We start from the raw sequence: 23,852 nt of genomic DNA, 5'->3' as shown, positions 1-23,852 counted from the left end.
AGGAGAGTGGCTGGTGTTGGGGAGGACGATGCAAAGGACAGGGTGAAGTGGAGAAGGTGGATTTGTGGTGCCGACTGATTAATGATTGAGCTCAACTACAATAATGTTCTAAAATAAATCAAGTAATTGGCTTAAAGATAATATTTCATGTCACTATGCTGACCCATTTGTAGATGCTTGGTTCAGGGTTCATCAAATTATCAGCTCTCCTCCTTGACCTTTACATTTCCTCCTGCTGCTTCTGCTGAAAAGCCCTGCAGCCTTTACTCACTTGTTTATCATCCTACTTAGTCCCACGCCATCGTCATCATGTTATGTGGTTACATTACATCATAGGCATGTCAGACATGCTGTCAACATGATAATCCAATGATAATAATGGAGAAACATACTGCAGACGTCACGCCCCCCCCCCCCCCCCTCCTATAACCCCAAAGCCTTATGGAGCAAGAGCCGCAACGATTAGTTTACTAACCGACGAGCTGCAGGCTTAGCTGGCAACTACAGCATTTTAAAAGGAACTGTTTGGGGGGGCATATTTTTGTCTTTCATTTTTACGGAGAAATTGATGGATCTTGATGAAAATAAATCAGGGAATCGCGTGGGAAATGGCATCGATGAGTGAAATCTGGATCCAGAACATTTAAATATATTTTCATGTTATGAAAAATGATGGGTTAAGGCTGTGATATTGAACAATGGTTGTTTGACAGCTGGGCCTTGGTGGACTGATGTCTTCTAGTAGTGCCCCCCCCCCCCCCCCCCCCACACTTTAGTTTTGAAATGTGGATTCTGTAAAATCAATCATGTAAAATGTAAAGAATTCTTACTCCATTAACAATGATTTAAAACAAAAGTGAGCAGCAAATCTGAGAGAGAGAGAAATGTTAGACCGAAGGTATTTCCTTTGTGAATGACGTCATAGAGGAATCTATCATCAAAAGTAGCCGCCAAGTAACTTCTCGTGGAAACGACCAGCCTGGATCTCCAACATCTTCTCCTTGCAGCGCCTGAGAATCCACGCGCGACGCCATTCATTCGAGAGACGATCAGAACGCTGCAGTCCACTCGCTGTGGCGCGTCAGAGCGCGCAGCAGGTCCCACGAAACATCTGTAGTGACGTTTCATTTCGGAACCAAGTAGATCAGACGCGTGAAGTTGCTCCGCGGCGCCTCTAGGGCCGTCCCCGTGCGCCCAGAGAGGAGGAGAGTCGTAGTGGGCAGAGCCGTGGGCGCGCAATGGCAGAAAGCAGTCATTGTTGCGCGTCAGGGACAATGACTGTCCGAAGAAGTAGTCGATAACGGACCCGACACGCACAGAACGCACGCGTGATACGTGGCAGACGTTTGCGTGTCCGCGGTTCGGTTGCGCCTTCGTTAAGAGAGTTCGCGTGTTTACGCGCGTCGACGAGGCGCTAACGCGTGTGAGCGCAGACGACCAGGAGAGCCCCCCCCGCGGAGTTCGGATCCGTGTTCCGTAGAGTTCCAGGTGCAAACGATTAGTCTACAAATGACCGGAAAGGGGCGAATGTAGCGTTCAGGGAGGACGCGACGCGTCGTGCCAATCAGTGTCTTCATGCGGTCATCCTGTGCGTTTCGGTCGCTCACGGTGCTGCGTGGGTAAAAAAAAAAAAAAAAAAGATAAGTCGGGACGGGAGAGGATGCAGGTGAAGAAGAAGAACCGGAACTCTGGCCGGAGCGGCGGGGACATGCTGGAAGGAGACGGGCCCCGGAAGAAATCCTCCTGCTTCTCCAACATCAAGATATTCCTGGTCTCGGAATGCGCGCTCGTGTTGGCGCAGGGCACCGTCGGAGCGTACCTGGTGAGTACAGGACGCACCGGGAACCTGTTACCTGCGCGCTGGCAGGCTGGGGGGTTCTGCTCTGGGCTCACGTTCTAGATCTGTTCTAGATTAATGTGGCTGTTCTGCGTTTTAAGTTCCACGCAGCTGGTCGTAGTTGTGAGAAACGCTTCTGCTGCTTGCGTCGCTGCGCAATTTGTCTTTACTCTTCCACAAATTGGAATCAGCCGTGTAGGAAAGGGTTACCCAAAGTACTACTCGTTACCCGAACTTACTACTCGTTGCTGATTCTGATCCAGAATGTCTTTCAAGGTCATGAACGTCTTCTGATTGTCTTCATGTTCTCCTTTTTTTGCTTTCACATTTAAAACTCGTCAGAGCAGCAATTAAAAAAAAAAAAAAAACCTTTTCTGGTTATATTTTTTGTGACTTCCTAAAAAAAGCCAAAACTCATTCAGAAACTCGAACGTAGATTTTTGTGGGACACAGCTCCCAGAAGAGCCCCAACATATTCCTCAAAGCCTCCCAGTGGAGCTCCGCAGCCTCGGGCAACCAGTCTCCCCGAAGCCTTGGCCGTATTTGTAGTGGGATTTGATTTTCCCTCTTCGTGGACATGCGGAGCAGAGGTGCTTCTAGAAGATGTTGGTATACTTCATTTCCTGTTTCTGGTCAAACAGGTAGTACAGTTGTTCTGCATTTTGGTTTCATACGCCTGTTCAAACAGTTTGAACAATCAGACCTGGGGCCTCAGATGACGTTGGGAATCGTTGACGCGCAAACGCAACGCAAACGGAGGAGGGTTTCAGGGCGGGTTTCCGGTTGTCCTCTCGACAAAGCCAATTTGCATGGAGCTTCATTTCCACAGGTAGGAGGACGTTAGGTGCCTGATTTAGTGGCCTACATGAGTGAACTGGGCCTGTGATTGGATGAGGGGCTTAAGTGTTGGGACAAAAACTCAACTTGTTGTCCCCTGCCTTTCTGGGGGGCGGGGTCTACGACCCACAAAGTTCAACAAGTGCATGTATCTGTCCATATTTAGTTTTAGTTTTTATTCAGTGCATAAATTCATTAAAACCATCCAAATATATACATTTACTCAGGTGGGCTTCGGCTTTGTTCCTCATGTGTAGCCATGATCAGATGGCCTGACCTCTGACCTCAGTTGCTGACTAGAGTGATGAAACTGCTTTTGACTGTAACCAGTTCTAATTTGATCAAAGGAAGGATTTCACGTTTATATCCCAAATGTTGTTATGATGGATGTGGGGGTGGGTGGGGGGGTCCCTGCACGAGGACAGATCTGTCGGTTCTCTTGCAGGACGACATGGTTTGTGTCGCTGCCATGCAACATTTCCTCCGGAGTGTCCATTGGGACGTCATCTTGTCACGGCACTCTTTCCAGTGGGAGGTGATTGGATTTGGGAAGGCTTAGCCCTTTTGCCTTGCGCTGCTGCTGTGGGAGTAGAGTTAAAGGTCCTCTGCCAGTAGGTTGTTCTGGGTTGGCCTCATTCCTAAGGCCTGGACTGGAACATATTTTGGCCAAACCCCAGTCGGGCGTTGCCAGCCAGCTGTAAATGCAGTCCCTCTAGTAAGTTTGTATTTGTGTGAGAGAATCACTGAGGGGGCAGAGATGTCGTGACTGAAGTTTTCCATCCACCCTGTTCCACCAAAGGCGATCTGCTCCCAACAATCGGGCTCCCCCGTGGTTTGATCTGTAGCGAAGGAGTTGCTCTATATCTGTTTATATGTAGCTGTTAAATACACGCTGGCGTAAACAAGAGATGGCAGTAAAACTTTATTAAAACAGAATAGCTTTTTCAAGAATGTTGTGTTGTTCAATACATTATACTTTCTTGGAATGTTTGTAGATTCTTCAAGCAGGGGAAACTATTTTTACATTTTAACGATAACGATGATACTTAATGTAAAATTCAAAGGGAAATTCACATGCATGTTATTTGTGCAACAAAGCAGCATAACTTTAATGGAGTATGTGAACATTTCTCTCATGGGAAACCGGCCCAAAAAAACAAAACTTTCCTGCACTCCTCACATTCCATCCCGGATAAGAACGCTAATAAATTGTCGGAACTCATAAAGGAAAGTCTGTAGAAATTATTCACCGAAAACCTTGAATTTTCATGGTTTGTGCGCGGCCGAGGACGGAGGAAACCCGCCCAGAGCATCAGTTGTACCGGTCTACCAAACATAATGATTGCATGATGTAAGCGAGGTACCTGCACCGGGCCCAAATGGTACATGAAGGCGACGCCGACCAAAGGCCGCGTTCTGTTAATCCATGTCCCGCGCAATATCGAAATATCGGCTGCTGTGCCGCCAGGAATACGGGACTTCTCTTTCATTCTCTGCACACGAACGTTTTCTTGCGTAGAATGACCTCAAACCCCGTAACACACTAAGCCTCCCGGAGTCTCTCAGGGCATTTACCTGCTATAAATACACCCAGTTCCAATCCAAATTGAGTTCCTACATTACATTAGTGTAAATGAGCAGCTGACGGAAGATGCACAAACGGGAAGGTTCATCTTGCAGTGGAGTCACTTTTCCTGGAATGTGATATTTGTGTAGACGGGATGCTTTTTTTTTTTTTTTTTTTTTTTCTTTTTGGCTGGATCAAATCTGTTCAACCCAACCGGTTAATAATTGGAAATATGTGATTCTCTTTCATGGATAAGTGAAATAACTGTTCCGATGTCTGGGGTTCACGCGGTGTGTAGAGAGAAGCATCCACACATTGCCCCGCCTCACAACAGGGATACTCTGGGGTGTCATGGTAACAAAGTTAAAGCGCTGAAAGCCCCAAAGTAAACAGTCCCATTATATAATCTCTGGAAGCTATGAGTAACTTAACTGGTTTGCTGTTGTGGATGACAGCTGGTGGGAGAGAGAGAGAGAGAGAGAGAGCGAGAGCAGCTTGAGATGAGCCGTGGAAGTAAAGACTGCAGTGAATGGCTAACCAGAAACGGGCCTCTTTCCAGGGCGGAGCCGCAGCGTGGAACAGTTTCTTATTTAGGATATTGCTATGGAAAGGGAGAGGCACAGTAAAAAAAAAAAAAAAGACGATGAAAAGGTACATGACTTTTCCAAAGAGCACGCGCCAAAAGAAATTCACATTTGCGTACTTTTGATCCGCATCTGGGTTCATCTCCTACTTTGATCATGTCGGATCCATTGACCTTTGCTTTTACAAAACTTTGTCTCGGGTTTAATTGAATCAATTCATTCGATTTTTTGAAGTGTCCAGCAGAATTGGGTGGAATCGGGTGATTCCTCCTAAGAATTTTGTGCTGTACATTCCCAGCCAGCTAAGGTGGGATCTCCGTATGAACCAAAACCAGCGCTGAGTGTTTTAACACCTGCACAGTGGTGGGCGGAGTCTACTATAAGGCACATTTTAAAGAAATAAAATGTCAATTAAAGTCTTACCTTTATTGTGAGATTCTAGTAAATTAAGAAAAATTGTCATTTTGATGTGGGTATTCATCGAAGTGACCGATCATCATCTGATTGGACAAGACCTTGTCCTGTTAGCTTATCCAATCACATGAAGACAATACAATTACAACGATTGGGTTAAGGTTCTGTATTTATTTCAGATCTTTGTCCTGATCCTTGTGTTTTCGTGTGCGTCCCACCCTTTCTTCTTTCAGGTGAGTGTGCTGACCACCTTGGAGCGGCGGTTCAACCTGCAAAGTGCGGACGTAGGCGTGATAGCCAGCAGCTTCGAGATCGGCAACCTGGCGCTGATCCTGTTCGTCAGCTACTTCGGGGCCAAAGCGCATCGGCCCCGCCTGATTGGCTGCGGTGGAATCGTCATGGCGCTCGGTGCTCTTCTCTCGGCTCTTCCAGAGTTTCTGACTAATCAGTATGAAATAACGCAAATGTGGAGGACTGACTTGGGTCGGGACGTCTGTTCCAACACTACCGGCGAGGAGGCTCAGCTGGCTGAGGACGCGGTGTGTTCCAAGAAGACCAACACCAACATGATGTACCTGCTGCTGATCGGAGCTCAGGTCCTGCTGGGGATCGGCGCCACGCCGGTGCAGCCCCTGGGGCTGTCCTACATCGACGATCACGTGAAGAAGAAGGACTCGTCACTCTATATAGGTGAGTGCTTTCTGTTGGCCGTGTGAATGCGGGTTAGGAGGTGCTGGAGCTTTTTAAACCGCACTGCAGCACTCTCAGCAGTGACGAGGCCAGATTCAGGTTAAATGTCTGCTTGGCTCGATCCTCTCTCAAAGGCGAGAGGCTGCTGATGTGGCTCGTCGAGGATTAAAAGTGCGTTCAAAGTGCTTTCTTTGCAAAGTTCTCAATGCACAGTGGCTGTTTGGGGGTATGTATTTGCTGGGTTACGTCTATTTATCCTATTTTGGTATACAGCGGGTACCTCATTAAGCCATGCAGAGATTTTCACTTCAGGATTTTTTTCTGTGACTCCTGCCCTCCTCAAGCTATGTTTGAAACAATGAAGTACCCTGAGGGCGTTGACGTTTTGGCACCAGCGTAGTGGCATGCTGGCGGTCTACGGTGGGAAGTGGACAGCAATTGATTGAAGTTCGGCAGGCGCATGGTGGGGGGGGGGGGTTGGTTCTGACCTCCTCTGATAAGCTCCAAGGAGAGTCGGAGGAAAAACAAGCGGTGAACTGCGATGAACAATGTGGTATTGAGTCGCACTCAGCTGATCGTCCTAATCCTTCGGCTGCAGGCACATCATGTGCCCCCTCCCTGCATGAATGGAGCGGATTGTGCAGAATTCTGTGAGATTTGCTCTCAGAAACTCTTAATGTGAAAGGATTATTCATTAGTTTACATCAACAAACTCATATTGTTTCAGCAATGACAGAAACCTTTGTTCCAAATACGGTACGTATTTCCTGCGGCCTGTTCTGTTAATCCGCTAATTTTATTTCACTCTTAAATTGCTTTAAACACACCTGGGAGTAATTCCCACAGCGCCACAAGTTCGTCTAACTCAAGGTGAGATAAATGTGGATGATGAAAGTAAATCGGTTCATCTGTGAACGGGTTTGAAGGGAGTTTTACTGAGTGGTAGTTAAAGTTAAAGAGGAAATAGACAGGAAAGCACCTTTTCAGAAATCTGACACGCCTCGCTGCAGCTGCAGACAGATGCCGTAGGACGTGTAAAGTAAAACCTCACCTGCTCCTACCGTTGTCTCCTTCAATGCCGCCAGTTTGCCCTTCCCAGTTTGACCATTGAACCGTCTTCACACGCTCAACGGGAAAAGGAATTTTTCCTGTTACTGAGTCGATGTGATGCAAGATAATCTTGCGCTCGTATTGTCGCCCAGTTAATGTGTTGCTGTTTAAAAACATAATCTGAGCTAAGCATGAGCTGGGAGAGAAGCGCGGCTCCCTTCAACAGTGTCGAGCCTTTAAGGCTGCAGCATGAGGAGACGGGCCGGGCTGATCTGAGAGGCCTGGAGAAGAGCCATAATTACAGAGTTAGGCAGGAATGCCAGCCAGCCCGCCATGAGGTGGGCTGGGACGCACATGCATACCACACAGGCCTGTGAAAAGCAACTCCTCCGGGGGGGGGGGCTGCAACAGACTGGCCTTTCACTGCTGCAAAGTGGTTTTGACTCTGTTGGGTTAAGATGATCTTATCAAGAGGGCACATTTAGTTTTTCTCTAGAAAACGGTCTCAGGCCGTCAGCAACACTTTGTAAAAGCAGGCACAGATTGTAAACACATTTTTGTGTGTGTGATTGCTTTGTTTGGACATGCGGGCCCTCGTCTCTGGCCAGAAGTATAGATGTGATGGGACAAGTCGCGCCACCAGGATCCCCGTTCCCACTGCTCCGTGACCTTTCACCATCGACTGCTAATTCTGGCTCTTCCCACAGGATCCCTGCTGCATGAATATACTGTGCAAAACATGCAGAGAAGGGTTTCCAGCCGGTGTCGTGTTGCGCAGATCCAGGTTTAGAAACCTTTTAAACGGTTATTCAGAAAAGTACATTGTACAGGATGACATTAATTAATTAATCGGTGTCGTACCGCCTTCTGTAAAATCATGCAGGTGTGGATGGAACGAATCTAAAAGATGCATGATGAGATTCTGTGGGTTTTTCATACTACTACTACTAATGTAGTGAAAACTAAATTGTATGTTTTTTTTCTGTTGATGCATTCATACTGAATTTTAAGTCCTTTCATACAGCAAATGTGCCGTCATCTTCTTTAAAGCCAGGGTCAGTCTACGGGAGAATAGGCCGAACAGACGAGTGAAATATTATCTCCGGTTTTATTAGACGGCCGCGTTCGCACCGCATCGATTCCCGTTTCCTCTGTTTCCTTGTTTTTGTCAGTGTAAAGTAGGCCGATTGCTTCAGGAACTCGCACATCTTCTTTCTTGCGTACGTCACGCAGCAGCTGCTCGGTGCATTCAATGCTCCCTTTGGCAAGAGAGTCCCACTGAAGTCCTGCGGTGAATCTTGCAGCCTGATTTGAGAGATGAGATGCCCTGGTCAATTAATTAGCGGAATCATTTTTTGAGTAAGTGACTTCAAAATGTATGTTTTGTTGATCAATGGATTACTACATAGATTATTTAGAAAATGTATTTATTTGCCATATTCCTGGTGTCCCAACAAGTTTGGGATAAAAATGATATTCTCAAACTTTAAAGAGTGGTGCTTAAAGTATCCATTTTGCGACTCGGGAGCACTTGGAAATAAAAAGAGCCTTTTGGTGTGGGAAATGGGACCGCCTGGGGAACAAATGAATGGACTCTAACCAGACGGCAACTATTTACAGATAGAGAGAAGCAATGATTCTGAATAATCCATAATTGTTCAGAATCGTTGGTGTTTGTTCTCTCTAAATGAAGACGCATCCTATGCCACAATTTGGTCAAAGGTCCATGATGGTGAGTAGCCATAGGAAATGTGACTGTACCTCGTCAGCTGTGGCTCATTGAAGTACTGAAGTATCTGTGGGATGCGACTTGCTGCTGTTCCTCAGAACCGCTGGTCATCAATCCTGTGTTCAAACCCAAAAACTGCGCTTTCTCTCCCCACAGATGCCGTTTTGACTTCAAACCTGTTTATTGGTTATATTTTAGCAGCGTGTGTTCACTTCAACTCTGCTGATGAATTCACTTTAAAATGTTTGGAAGCCAGTGACGAAGGTTTCAGTCGGATCCTCGAGAGACGCGTCGACGTTCCTGCTAAAATGCTCCGACTCCAAACAGTTGCTGCAGCAGGGCGTTTATATAAGCTACTTAAACTCGGCGCATGTTAATGTCATCTTGAAGGATTAGATTCTAAATGGGTTTTTCCGTCCCTGCCATAAGCTGCATGCTGAGGTTTGCCTAGCAACACTAGTTTGTGTTGTCTCAAGATCGCACAAACTAGTGCTGCAGGCTGGAGAGGGTCATAAACTTGAGGTTAAAGTTGCCTCTAACTGGTCAACACCATGTTGCTGCTGCCTCAAAGATAATCAGGAATTATCCCAGAAACGTCATCAGAGTATCACGGAAAGAATTTAAGTGCGGGGGGGGGCTTAACAATGTTCCCGTTTTTACAACTCTGAAGTTATTGTGACGGATGAGAGGCTGCCCATAGTTCAAGTATCATCGAATTTGAGGGGAGGAAGTTGTTTGAATTAAATCTGACGCGCTTCCTTTTATATATGATCATCATTAAGTCCTGCCTATCCTGTCTCGGCTGCACGTGCAGAGTGAAATGTCCACTGTTGATCATAGTACATCTGACAGGAGCTGTCTGCAGATGATTGGCACCAGTGGAGGAGTTGTGTACTTCTAGTTATGAGCCGAACCAGATGTGTGGTGGGTGTGAAAAGCCATCCGATGAGGCTAAACAAGCCTCAGAAGGGTGTTGACCTGGCGTCAGTTTGCACTCCCAGATTCCTGCTCTGTGTACGCAGCCGTGTCTCGCCCTCACAAGGGCTTGCCGTTTGTCTGTCTGTCTGTCTGAAGTGAGTCACCTCCAACTGTCAGCCAATGTTTGAGGGTCTAGCTTGTGGTGTAGTGTTGTTAAACTGATGGCACCTTTGAATGTTTTTGCCACATTCTACTTCACACGGTTCCATAAAGCAAAGACTGCAAACGATACTATGGAGAATTTGAGTTTGGATCCTCAAGAGGTTTTTAGATTTAGCAGTAATGTAACTTGAATAAATGTAAAGGCCAGTTTAAAATATACATCTGGCCTCAGCTGGAGTGTCTGACCCCCTTCAATGTTCTTGAACGTTTCATCCCTCAGTATGAAGGAAGTGGAAAGTTGTTACTTTTGAAGCCAAGAAATGAGTCCGAGCTGGGTTAAATAAAAGATGTGGCGATGTAATTCCATTTCACCAGAGCCGTAGGTGGAAGCCGTTACCAGTACATGACTTTTAATTTTTATTCTGTGGCACGTACCGGTATTTAGCCTAAACCTGTTTGTGGCACCTTTTCCCTCCACCATGAATCCCTCAGTAAACCTCAACAGGCCTGCGTGCAGTGTTCTCAAGGCAATCTGGGTCATGCTTTGCCGGTGCTGATTAAAAAGGTTTTTTTTTTGTCTTCCATGGGGGGAGGGGCATAACGATCAGCGGTAGGAGGAGACTGATGAGACGCACATCAGGAAGTAAGGTTGTTTTTGGATCGTTCCTCTCTATTTAAGGGCTTGTGAGTGAAAACCAAACACAAACAAATGGAGACGCATTCCACTGGCTCGCTCTCATCTTAAATTTGGCCCCAACATTTGTCATTCTGAAGCGAGCAGTTTGGGGAATGTTGATCAGGAAATAGATTCACACTGTGCTCGTGGTTTTACCGCAGTGCCAAGCCTCATTGATTGAGTGGTGTGTACGGTAAGTGGTTCCTCTCTGGGCTCCTTGGATTACTCAGAAGCACGTTCAGCACTTAATCCCCACAACACTGATGATGGAGGGTGAGGGGGGGAAACCGGCGCCTGATTAAATGGACTCTGATCAATCGGGTGACCAGTAATTATAATGAGCTGTTTGATTCGGTCAACTTTTATTTGCCCAGTGTGGAAATACTTTAAGCAACCGTTTCCTGCTCCTTTTGACAACAGTTGGTTCTTTCCCACGGTTGATTTAATTCTTGGAATGGTGGCGAGCTCTCGCTTCACGAGATTTGGATGAAAGAGCCACACTCGGAGGAGGATGCGCAAAAACATCAGCTTAAACGGTGCAAAGCAGGCGAGGTCCCAGGGCCTGATGATGCCCCAGCTAAATGTCACACCCATTGTTTGGGGATAATGCTAATCAGCAATCGGATTGTTAGAATGGAACCTCCGAGTGGCGCTGACCAACCACATATAAATGATTCCTAAAATAGAATCCACTAAGGGGTCGTCAGTCGTCTGCAGACTCGGAGGACTCGGCTACGTTCAGTCTCCACAGCCTCATCCAGCCCATCGTCCTGCACCGTTCCACCCGTCTCTGAAATGCGTCGTGCTTCCAGGTGAAACAGGCTAATGCGTAACTAACATCGCTGCCATGATGATTGGTGTCCCCGCAGTGAACCTCACAGCTGCCATTGCAACATCAATAGCTCAGCACATCACACACCCACTAAATGATCGCCTCACCTCGATGCCTTCAGCACTAAGGAGCAGGCGGGTTTGGTTCGGGTCAAACCTGATTCCTTAGGTTAAAGCCAGCTTACGTGGCAGGCCCCGATAAACAGGCCCAAGTGAGTTCTGCTGTCCATTTGTCGTACTTTGCGTGCTGTTGCATGGTAGTCGGTGTGTATTGTGCTCTGGAAATTAATTTCCCAGTGGGGACAATAAGATCTAAGTTATAAGCTTTTGATTGATGGCTCTGTGTAGGTTGGTGATAATTCAATGTGATTTATGTTTTGTCTATTCTGCTGCTATGACTAATATACTTTGGTTCATTCGGATCCGGTTCCCAGGCAAGAATGAGCCAAGATTCATATAATTCTTGACTTTTAATTTTGCACTATCAAGGTACAATTACCCAGTATTTAGCGATTTGGTTTCATTTTCTATATTTGTCGTGAAAACGCTCATCTCAGTAGTGTGAGTCTGTTTTCAACCACGTCTTCCGTTCATGGGTCGTTTCCGCCCTCGTCGACGACGGTCCTTTCCCTCAGGACTCAACAACACTGCTGTCATAAAGTGTTTTATGTGCCTGCGCCTCACATGGCTCAAGGAGAAGGCAGGAAATGGGCTGTTGGCATCTGTATTCTGATAATTAGACCACACCACCTGCTGAAGAAGCTGTTACCAGCTGCGTCTCGTCTTCAATAGGGCAGCTGTGAGTCTCTTCTTCTCATGCTTCCACCTAAACGACCAGCAGTAGGCGCTGTGGGTAGTTCCGTCTCTGCTCCGAGAAAGCAGGGTTACGAACGGGATCGCCGTAGAGAAGCGGGAGGACAAGGCTCTGCTATTTCACACGGACTCCGGCGTCTTTTATTTCTGTTGTGCTCTTTTCTCTCTGCCTCAACGCTAACCTGGGGTTACAGTCGAGTGGAGACTTTCAAACGGCGAGCATCAGGTCATTGTTTGAAAGCACGCTCCTTCCGTTTGTAAATTTATGACACAGAAAGTATCGCTGATATTTCAACATCAGTCTGAACATGAATTACTATAATATTGAAAGATTGTGCGTAGAAAAGACTCCGGTAACCTATCCTGCTGTATATCATGTGCCTGTTTATTTATTGTGTTTCTATGATAGGGTTTCACTATTCCACTTCACCCATATACCTTACTCTGGTTTTTTTTTGGTTCCTCCTCATCTCTCGAGTGAGTTTTACTTAAGTGGTTTTCTCTGTATCCAGAGTGATGGATTGTGGCATTCTCTGAATGAACAAGACATCTGCAGCCCAGCAGAGCTTAAATTGGCATTAATGTTTTGTTTTTTTTAATCTCTGAATTTGGTGATGAAACAAAATAAATTGAAGGTACAATTGAAAGGAGTGAATTTTTAAAAACTGTTTCATCTATCAATTAGCGTCTTTTAAACCTCTTTTTTCTTTTCACAACAAAAGTAGTGAAACTTCATAAAAGCAACGACTTGAGACGCGAGAGCCAGGAAACTGTTGGCATAAGGACTGAACACCAAAATAATTGTAACTTAATTTTTTGGGGTGTCAACTACACAATAATCTCCTCTCGGCTCAATAAACATCTGTTCGCTTTTGGTAAATTAATGATGATATTCTGCTGCATCTATAAAGATCATGGCAAGTTAAAGATCAGTGCTTTGAATTTGACTTTCGGTGGCAGTTCCCTGATAAAATTTTCATTCAATAACGGAGACATAGTATATACAATCTTATTGTCAGCAGACTCTTATCAGGACTAGATTAAAGTAGCCTGAAGATATGGGGCCTGATTGATCTTCTATGTCAGACTGGGAGCCCTTACAGGCTTAGGTTGATCCAGAGCTCAGCTTAACGCGACACGGTGTCCAGAGGAAAAGAGCTGCTGCGAAGTCGACAGTAAACCTACTTCTCATCCCGTGGGTCAAGATCCTAATCATTGGGCTTCACTTGTATATAGCAACCATATGGCACCAGTGAAAATGCCTTGCCTCGTCCGATGCGAGTTGGAGGTTAACTGAACTAAAGGTCCTGGTTTTGATGTCGGGTCTCGGCTGGGTGTGTGTGGACGTGCAGTTTCTGATTTCAGATGGTTTGATCCGAGTGGAAGTTAAAGCGGGATGATCCTGATGTGACGGCATTTAAATTTGAGTTGAGAGCCTACTTTAAGCTTTGGCCTGTTATTTGGGTCACGGCAGAGCTGTCAGGGTTACTATAGGGTGCAGCCGATCAGCAAGTCAACACGTCAACTGCAGACACGCTGCTTCATGAGCCAGCTGATCATGAATAATTGGTATCACCCCCCCCCCCTCGATCGGCATAAAATCTAGACCGGATTGAGTTTGGGTCAGACTCTTCCGATTTGAGTGTGTACGTTCCGATCAGGCTTTTAATCCGATTAAATGTGTCCATGTAAACGCGGCCAGTGAAGGTTTGTTAGCATTTAGTATCCTCTCTAGTTCATTAAAATTCACCTTGGAGGCGGTCGTCTTGTGATCCTTGCCTCGTTATTCATCCTGACGACAGAAGCGGGGTATCTGCGTGAAAGGGCAGAACATAAAAGGATGTGTTACGCTTGAATTATTTCGTCTTGCTTTCAACGCATTCACTAACCGGTTGACCGGAGCACGGAACGGGGGGATGTGTTTTCAGGAGCAGCGTGCGAGTGAAGAGCTCTCGTCTGAATCTGTTTTGTAACTGAATGTGTGAGCGATGCTTCAGCCTCTTTGAGACTCGAGTTCCTCCAACCCGAATGGTGTCTTCACCCTTCTGCACGGGGTGTTTGGACCTGATATACAGCAGGGGAGGAAGAAAAGTGTCCCGTTCTGAAAGCCCTTTGAGCTTTAAGGTCGGAGTAACCCTGGAGCCTTGTGTCTGCATTAAAGCACCTATTCCGTGCAAAGTCTTCCATCTGGGCTCCCAAGACAAGCTCGCGTTTAGCCCCCGGAGCAGCAGGAGACGCTTGGCTTTATTTTGTATTAATCATTTAGCTCCCTCTCACTTTCAGCCCCGGCGCCTTGTGGAAGTGGCACAAGCTGTTTGTTTGGGCCGGCCATGTTGCTCTTATTTGGCTCTGGGGGTTACCGACGCAACTCAAGGAGGATTAATGGAGGAGAAGGAATTTATTTTATGCAGTAAGCACAAGAAATAAACTGAGGATGGTGCCGGCGTAATGCGTCTGAATGCGTCGTTTAACCTCGGTGCGTTTGGATTTAATCAGTGAACTTTTTGCTTTCAGCGCCTGTTATTGTGTAGCACGATGCCAGTGATGTGAAGCACAAGTGTATAACGGAGGATTTGATGCATGTCAATTTGCATATTTAACTGATTAATGGATTTTCCATTCGTTTTATGTTAACGTTCCCAAGGTTTTGCATTGAATATGGGATGCATCTGTGCTGCATATCTGAAGTTAAGCAGTGAGTTCGCTTTGTGTGTGTTTGTCTATTTAACTACTTAATAGGTTGTGGGAGGACGTGACAGGATGCAGCCAATTCAATTCTGGAGGGGATCCAGGAGGCAGATCCGGGATGTTGCCTGAGGGCAGATATTAAGCTGATAAAGTTAGACCTGTTTGCGTTAATCTTTTCTCAGATCGTCATGGGGATGGGAACGGGGTGATTACGTTTTTGGAAGGATCCACTCGTTGGAAACGGAAAATGCCGACTCATGTGTTACAGCTGTTTTCCCTAAAACAAAAGTGAGGGCCATATCCAGGTTCTAGGTGTATGTTGTCATGGTGATATTTAGATGCAGGTGCTGCATATAGAGGAATAGAACCTGTGGCGGCTGTCCCGCCGCTGTGGACTTTTGCCGTCTCTGAACTTGTTAACATCTGGAAGAAGGATGAGGCTTACGGATAGTGGTGCTGCCAGCCTTTTCTAATCATCTCTAAACAAATTAGAGGGAGACAAAATCGCTAGAATTGATCTTTATTATTGAATTCCATCTGACGTGCTCCCCTGTGAGTATAATTCACGGGATACTAAAAGGCTTGGGTGAACTACAACTTGAACAAATTACTTCTTTTTTTTGTCCGTATCTCATAAAAGGCCTGCTGGAAGAGAAGCTGGGTCTTTCTCAGGCAGTTTGAAGAAGCTGCGTTTTACCAGCGAGCGGAGGCGCGTATTTACCGTCATGGAGATCCTTATCCTTGTTGGGACGATCCGAAACATGTCCGCTTGTGCAGTCGGTTCTCCTGTTTGAACCGAACCGAGAGCAAGGATTAATTATGTGACATGTGATTGACGTGGATGGGTAGCAGCAGACTTTATTTAAAGTGAGCACATTCCTTTACAGAAGACCTTCCAAATAAACTTTTAATCATGGCTATGTGCCGCTTATCTTACCGTCTGTGTACAGAGGAATTTGCCTTTTAAAGAAAGAGTTTGAACTGTAAAATATCCTTATTCTCATTCCTGCCAAGAGTTAAATGAGACTCCTCGTACGGCTGTCCATGTATAGACTTGGAGGCCGAAGCAGCTTTGCTTGGACTGGAAGTGGTGGCAAACGGCTGCCATGAATGATTTATGAGTAGACGGATGTTTAAAGTTGCATCACGGTGAAGTTGTCGCACAAGAAATGGACAATTGGGAAAACGGAGAAACCATTGTTCATCGTGTAATGGGCACAGAACCTAGTTCCATGTTTCTGTATGGAAAAAAAGACCGGCTTCTCTTCTGACCTTGTATCTTAATGCTAAGTCCTCACGCAAAAGCAAAATGTCAATTCTAAAATCCTGTTTGTGTGCTGAATCCCGACTTTCCTTTCCATCTGCCTGCTTTGACTGTTTGACGAAGGCAAAAACAAACAGCTTTTCATGCAAAGTCTTCACCACGTTCAAAATTGGGCTTCACTCATTTTCTGTGAAGCAGCAGCAGTGTGAACAGCAGCCTCGTAGATCCGTGGTCGTTTCCTCGTGCGCGGGGCTCATGCCGTGGCGCGATGGTTATCACCGCGGCGACGGCCTTTCTTAAAGGCAGGGATCTTGATGGAAACGTTTATCCCCTCACCGGTTGTCGACCGGCTGAGCTTAGCTGAGCCATCATCTCCTTTTCCTTTTGAGGTTTCCTATGTTGGGTGTAATTGTGACGTTGTTGCTATGAGAACAACAACAGTCGGTTTCTAAGGAAACTCTTCAAATCGAGGGTGAGGAGGCCTCGTTTGCAACACCACAGGCACAATTTGTGACTGCAGCCCTGCATCATCAAAAGGCACAGTTTCACTGTTAACAAGCCACGGTTGCTCTTTCCTGTGTGAATGTGTGTATTTGTTCCGGGGGGGGTAGCCTGAAGATGGCTTGAGAACAAAAGAAAGCTCTGGTTCCTTGTTTTAGCATCTGTTCATGCAAACATGTTTCCATATGTGATCGTGGAAGCCCCTTTTATTGTTTCACCCTGATTCTGTTTGTACAGGATTAGTGCGTAGTTGGTGCCGCACCTAACAAACATGTGAGCCATTTCCTCTATGTGAAGAATAAACTATAATGTGAGTGAGGCTGCAGTCACTTCGGTGTGTTCACTCCCTTCCTATGTGGGTGGTCAGAGCAGGAAACGGGGCGGGGGGGGGGGGGGGGGGGGGGTTTGCATTTGCTCTCGGCACTCGCAGAAGCGTGCGAAGCTTAGTCACAGTTTCCACGCTTGTTCGTTAAGTGGCTTCTCCTGGTATTCGATTGGTTTCATACAGAAGATGCCGCGTAGGGGATGTTGCTAATGCTGCAGGGGCAGGAAGTGTAACAGCGGAGATGACTTTATCCTGTTTTGATGGTCATTTGAAGCGAGCTTTGCTAGTGGGTAGGAGTTGGTCATCTAGATCTGGTTTGTTCGAGTCGAGAACTACTTGAATCTAATAATACCACAGATCGCAAGATGTAGAGGCAAAAACTGAGCTTTGAGTCTTCATTATCAGCCTCGAGCCGGAGTCGCGGGCTCTCGCCATGCTGACGACGCTTTAATGCTGATTCTTGGAGCAAGCTTTATATTTTATCCCTACAGCTGCCAATAAGAACAGACTGGGACAGAAGGGTTTTCCGTAGCCCGGTGTATCCGTTTCTTCGGCGTAATGCCCTGCGATAATATCACGGCCTTCCCATGTGACCACAAGGAGCATGTGTTGGCAGCGCTGCTGCAGTTTCCTCGTAGTGTCACTTGGCTGATTTGACTTCTCATCGTGAAAACGTTTCCGGATTCGCTGCTTTGCTTTAAAGGTCAAACAAAATAACTTTTTTCAGTGGATTGTTGGTCAGGCAAAATGTATGATGGGAGTTTTTGGGGTTTCTTGACACTTATTGTCCCAAATGAATAAATATATTACTAAAAAAAAGAATTACTTAATTAAGCGTGTTAATTATAATATAGTTTCTGGCATTAATGAAAAAGGCCAAGGCTTTCATAGTTTCACATTGGTTTCCTTGCTGTGTTTGACTTTGTGTTTTCACGTTAAATAAATTCCCCCTCAAACATGAAATGTGCCTTTGTGCAAAGGTGACTCGAACCTTTTGCAAAATGTAGAAATCTTTTTGCAACTGTTCTGAGTAGGTTGCACCATTCTTCCAGCATGGCGACACTGATTTCACACGGCACAAAGGTTTCTTTGTAAATGTCTTCATCAGAGATGAAGGCAATAATCCAGAGCATCTCATGCATCTGATGGGTGGACATGCTGTACGGTATTTTTGCTGTTTTAACTGAACACGCCGCCTTGTTTCTTGCCTTGAGTTTAACTGTACGCATCATGTGAATGCGTTCGGAGCTGGCATTGACGTTGGCGTTTGTTTCTTTGCAGGAATCCTCTTTTCCACGCTGGTCTTTGGTCCAGCCTGTGGCTTCATCCTCGGTTCCCTCTGCACTAAGTTCTACGTGGACGCCATCTTCATTGACACCGGTGAGTGTAATACACTCTCTCTGATTCTTTAACTGTTTCTCCGTGCATGCGGTGACTTATGCTTTCCCCCCTCTGCAGATATGCTGGGCATCACTCCAGATGACCCTCGGTGGATCGGGGCCTGGTGGGCAGGCTTCCTCTTGTGCGGTGCCTTACTCTTCTGCTCGGCGCTCTTCATGTTTGGCTTCCCTCAGTCTCTGCCAACCAAGGAAACGGAGGAGGGTGCAGACGGCGAGCAGGTTACGCTTCCTACCTCGATGAATTCAGACTATGAGGGTCCCAAGTCCATCAACGGAGTTGCGTGCAACCTCGAGCCTGCCAACAGCCCCACCTGCTGTCAGCAACTCAGGGGTGAGTGTGCAAGAGCCTGTATAGCACTGCAGAAGGATACTGCTGAAAATCACAAGGAACACACCACTCCTGTTTTCTCAGGGGTCGGATGGAGTGGAGACCTTGCCTATTTTATAATTGGCCACACTTCACTGATTGTTTATTTATTTTATTGAGTAACCTTGAAGCTGAAAACACAATCTTTAGAGAAGATTTCTGAGGGGGAATTATTTTACAGTTCCCGATTGGCCAGTGATGAGCTCCAGGTTAAAACCAATTGAAAACCTGCGGCGTTGGATGAGTTAGCAAGAACAACAGCATGCATGTGGAGCTCTGAGTTGGCCTCAATCCCACAGGGTGACATAAATTGGTCCAGTCCATGAAGAAGAAGGTTACTGCTTTATGTGATGCTGATGGGAGGGGGGGGGGGGGGGGCTCTTTACTGAAACACATCAGTCGTATCAACTCAATGCTATTTTCTGTCTTTTCCAACTAGTAATCCCGAAGGTGACCAAGCACCTCCTGTCCAACCCGGTGTTCACTTGCATCATCCTGGCGGCCTGCATGGAGATCGCCGTCGTGGCCGGCTTCGCAGCGTTTCTGGGGAAATACCTTGAGCAGCAGTTCGACTTCACCACCACCTCTGCAAACCAGCTACTCGGTTTGTATTTGCTCCAATCATGCGCGCGTGCACCATGTACACGTTTGTATACCAGTACTGTAAACACATTCTGGCGTAACTTTCCTTTTAAGGTATGACGGCCATTCCGTGTGCGTGTCTGGGGATCTTCATGGGCGGTTTGCTGGTGAAAAAGCTGAACCTGTCGGCACTGGGCGCCATCCGCATGGCCATGCTGGTCAACCTGCTCTCCACCGCCTGCTACGTCTCCTTCTTGTTCCTCGGCTGCGACACCAGTCCAGTTGCAGGTGTGACGGTCCCATATGAAAATGGGTAAGGGAAAATGGCTGGCCGAGAAACTTGAGGGGTTGTGAGATGAGGGAAAGAAAAACCCCTGCTCCTTTCAGATTTACAATCATGTGTTGCAGCCTGTTTTTTTTTTTTTTTTTGTTAAAGCTGTGAAATTACATTTCCTAATAATGACGAGTTCTTAAACTGACACTAAAGAGCTCTAATGTTGTTAATGCAAAAAAATAAATAATAATAAACTACTTGAATGTATTGAAGGTTCCAAACAAAAGCAGCCTAACGGACAATTAAGAAAGATTATTATTGCAAAAATTAGTTGAATAGTGGATTGACAAACAATTAAGCTAGAACAAGCTGCAGGCAGCGAGAAAATAAAGTAAACCGATCGTGGAATAGTTGGTCTTTGGCTAACTATAGAATAAAAAGTGCAGCTTTTGTGCAGTCAATCCGTAATTATTCTGATAAAGAATATCCATTTGTGTTTTTGCATGTGTATATCAGGCAAATGCATTAGATCACATGCTGGAGCTCAAGGGACAAACACTTTAGCAGTTATTTTTTATAGATCTATAAAGCTTACCAATAAAACTAATCTCCTTTTGTTTCCACTGTGAGCCTGAAAGTCGTAAATATATATATATATATATATATAACATATGTTTACAGCATTTTGTTTGTAGGAAGCGTTCATAAATCAAGTAAACAGTAAACACAGCCCATACAGATGTTTGTTCAGCAGTTTGGGGCCACCTGAACCCAAGGTATCTTTTCTTTCTTTTTTTAAATGGTTGCAGAGTTGAGGAAAAATACTTGGAGAAGCTGATTCATGATGCCAGGATGCGTCTTTGCCTTTATTCCTTGTTATTTCGGCATTGAAACGAGGTTTGCCTGTTGTGTGGTGCTGTAGAAAAGAAAATGGCCTTTGGCTTTTTCATGTTTTTTTGATTTGATAACCAGGTTGCTTTTTTTTTTTTGCCAGAGTAAGACTGATAAAGTGCTGCGAGTGTCCATGTTTTGTTTGTGGCTCATACCGAAACGCTGGGTAAGCACTCGCTCTCCATTTCTGTTCAGGACTCTGCAGAAAGGGGAGCAACCGGAAGCTCAATGCAACAGTCACTGCAACTGCTTCACCTCCTCCATCAGTCCCGTGTGTGGCTCCGACGGCATCACCTACCTGTCCGCCTGCTTTGCTGGCTGTGCCAAAACGGGAAGCGCCACGCCCACATCGAGCGTCTCTCAGGTGTTTACCTAGGACAGTTTAGGAAAAGGGAGTCGGGAAGGCTTGTGTGGCTTTGACTCCACACCAGAAAAACCAAATGCACTTTAACTTATAGTGTTCTGTATATTTGATATGAAATCATTCATCATCGGTTATCGGATATTGTTGAGGCTACTAGGAGATCACATATCTGCTGCAGATTGTCTCTTTTGAATTCAAATCACACCGAGAATTTCTCAACGGCGCAAAACACTGCCATTACCGCTGCCTCACCTCGGCAGTTAAAGCGGAATAATTACATTTGTTGAAGTGCAGGTATTATTTATTTCTGCTGTAATGGCATCATACATTCCTGCAAATGTGAAAAGGGAGAAAACGTGTTTTCCCTCTTATTTAATTCCTGGACTTTTGTTCAAATTGTTCTCTAATCTTCTTTCCCTCTTGCAGAACCTGTCTGGATGTGCTTGTATTTCTACTGCCACAGCAATTCCAGGGAAATGTCCTACGCCAGGCTGCCAGGAGGCCTTCCTCATCTTCCTGTGTGTGATCTGTGCTTGCAGTCTGGTCGGCGCCATGGCCCAGACTCCATCGGTTATCATCTTAATCAGGTGGAGGTTTAACAGCTGTGTGTGAGGGTGTGAAATATTCTGAGGAAAACGAGTCTAATAATTTATTCCCTGCTTCTCTCGAAGGACTGTGAGCCCTGAACTGAAATCGTATGCGCTTGGAGTGCTGTTTCTTTTGCTGCGGCTCTTTGGTAAGAACTTTCAGCAGATGCGTTTGTCTGTTACGACTGCATGGAGGTTTACCAGAGCTCCTACGGGCACAGCTAACCCTGGCCTCGTCTCAATCCGGTTCGGGTTGTGCTGTGTAGCATCAATGGGTCTCTTGCCAAAAAGATGGAGACCTGGAGAGCAACTAGAAAGCAACTATAACCTAAAATTGATCCAGACGGCACCTAATTTGTGTGTGTGGAGTTATTGTTGTCTCAGTCAGCGTTTCTGTTTTGCAGGATTTATCCCTCCTCCTCTGATATTTGGTGCTGGGATCGACTCTACTTGCCTTTTCTGGAGTTCGGACTGCGGCGACAAAGGCGCTTGCTTGCTATATGACAACGTGGCTTACAGGCACCTGTACGTGGGCCTCGCCATCATCCTCAAGGGTGTCGCCTTCCTCTTGTACACCACAACGTGGTATTGCCTACGAAGGAACTACAGGAAATACATTAAGGGCGATGAGAGTCACCTGACACCCTCTGACTTTTACCCTTCGTTAACAGATGACCCCAAAGTAGTCGACAGGACGAAGTTTATATACAACCTAGAGGACCATGAGCTCTGTGATAACATGGAGTCCGTTTTGTAGGCCATTATGCAAGCAAGGACAATGTGGATATTCTCGAGAGGATAAAATATAACTTCTTTTTTTTTTTTTTGATAAGGCAATCTATTTAATGACTCGTTCAGGACACGGGAGTCACGGCTGCTCGCAGCCTTCCGCTTCCTGTGTAAACGTTAGAAAGGGTTAGTTGTAGTTGTGACTTGGTGGTAGAAGATGACTACGGCACTGCGTGGCTCAGTCCTGGTCGATTGTTAGTGTGGACATGAGGCCGCTGCAACTTTTGCCGCCATGATGTTTCACGATCCCCGGCATCTGTGTGACCTGGCTGTCTAGATTTGTTTTGGGTAGATCACAGTCCATCAGTCATTTTATGTCACTCCAAATTTCTATTTAAAATCACTGGACTGGGCTGTTGCAGCGGCCTCCACGATGCGTCACCCGTCACGGCCCGAGTCTAACGTCGTCACACACTTCATGTCGTCACACACTGTTCAGGCTGTCATGGTCTCGCTGGATGACGGGCTCCGTTTTTTGATGCAGTCTCGTCTCGTAGGTGCAAATGTAAAATTCACATCTGGTGCATCCATGTTCTTCACGAGTGTTTCGTCAGATCGCGAGTTCGTTTTGTACTGTAGGTCATTTCTATGTTTACTTTTGCACCCACAGACTTTATTCAGCCAAATACGTCTTAATAAGGGATCATTCAATAAAGATGCTAAATCAATTCTTCTTTTTCCACCTATTCCAAGAGCAAATAGGAAACCCACACCTGAGTTATATTTGATTATATATTGTGCACATGCAAGTAAACCAAATGATGAGTAATATATTTGTTTCAGAATATTGTGTTAGATTGTAAAGATTCTATATGATCTAATTATCGGAGGTGTGTGTCTGTGTCTGATGCAACAGAAGATTTGGGACTATTCATGGAGGGGAAGGTAGTAAGTTTATTTTTTTTTGAGCAAACATGCAGAAACAAACTGTCTTCAAACCTGTAATGTTGAGATGATAAATTATACAAATGCTAGAGGACGCGATCTGCACGGTCTAACTAGGCTCCACTGGTCTCGCTGCGGTTAGTTCTGCATTGTCCCTTTTCTTACACTTTTTGTATGCGACATACCATTTATTGGAAATAAATTATTTTTCAGAAAATAGTTTACAATTGTGTAAATTGCCTTTTTCGTTATCGACTTTGACATTTTTATGTTGACTTATCAATGCAGTCCTGATATCTGAGCTGGTAGTTTCACAATCTAATTTTAGTTCCCACACTTCTTCCCATGATGCTCTGCTGCTTCCAGTAAAGTTAAAACTCATTTTGTTTTAAAAGGACATAACCTGATTCCAATGTGATGGATGATTAGCATCATATTATGAGGGCCATTGTGCTTTGAATTTGAAGACTGATCAGAGAAACTTCTGCCCAGACCTGAAAGTGGGAATGTTTGTGTTTCTGCACTGAGGTTTCAGCTTCTCGTGAAAACAGCATTCCCTCTATAGGTCCTGTGTGCGTGCACGTGTGTGTGTGTGTGTGTGTGTGTGTGTGTGTGTGTGTGTGTGTGTGTTACCGGGTTGTAGTAGACTCTAATAGCACGATGCTACTCTTCAAAAAGGCAGATTATCTTGTAGTATAATGGTTAACGTTGCTCCCTGATACACAACTCACTCCTGATGCGTTTCAAATCGGAGACAATAATAAAACTATAAAATCTGTGGTAATGTGTCCCTAAAGTCACAATGCAAAAAGAAAAAAAAAAGCCCG

At 45.6% G+C, this 23,852-nt stretch overlaps 1 protein-coding gene across 1 annotated transcript; it reads left to right on the top strand.

Annotated features, from left to right (window-relative positions):
- The first annotated feature begins 1,532 nt into the window (after positions 1–1,532).
- On the top strand, positions 1,533–23,230 carry slco3a1a (solute carrier organic anion transporter family member 3A1a). The gene is made up of 10 exons (XM_068739169.1): positions 1,533–1,822; positions 5,473–5,929; positions 18,168–18,266; positions 18,345–18,617; positions 19,093–19,257; positions 19,350–19,548; positions 20,596–20,764; positions 21,191–21,351; positions 21,436–21,500; positions 21,756–23,230. Exons 1-10 carry the CDS (start codon positions 1,661–1,663, stop codon positions 22,106–22,108), a joined length of 2,103 nt encoding a protein of 700 aa, XP_068595270.1. The 5' UTR covers positions 1,533–1,660; the 3' UTR covers positions 22,109–23,230.
- The last annotated feature ends 622 nt before the right edge of the window (positions 23,231–23,852 follow it).

This window comes from Brachionichthys hirsutus, chromosome 5 (assembly GCF_040956055.1).
Source record: "Brachionichthys hirsutus isolate HB-005 chromosome 5, CSIRO-AGI_Bhir_v1, whole genome shotgun sequence".
Lineage (NCBI taxonomy): Eukaryota > Metazoa > Chordata > Actinopteri > Lophiiformes > Brachionichthyidae > Brachionichthys > Brachionichthys hirsutus.
Note: the sequence above shows the minus strand (reverse complement) of the source record. Positions and strands in the feature narration are given on the sequence as shown.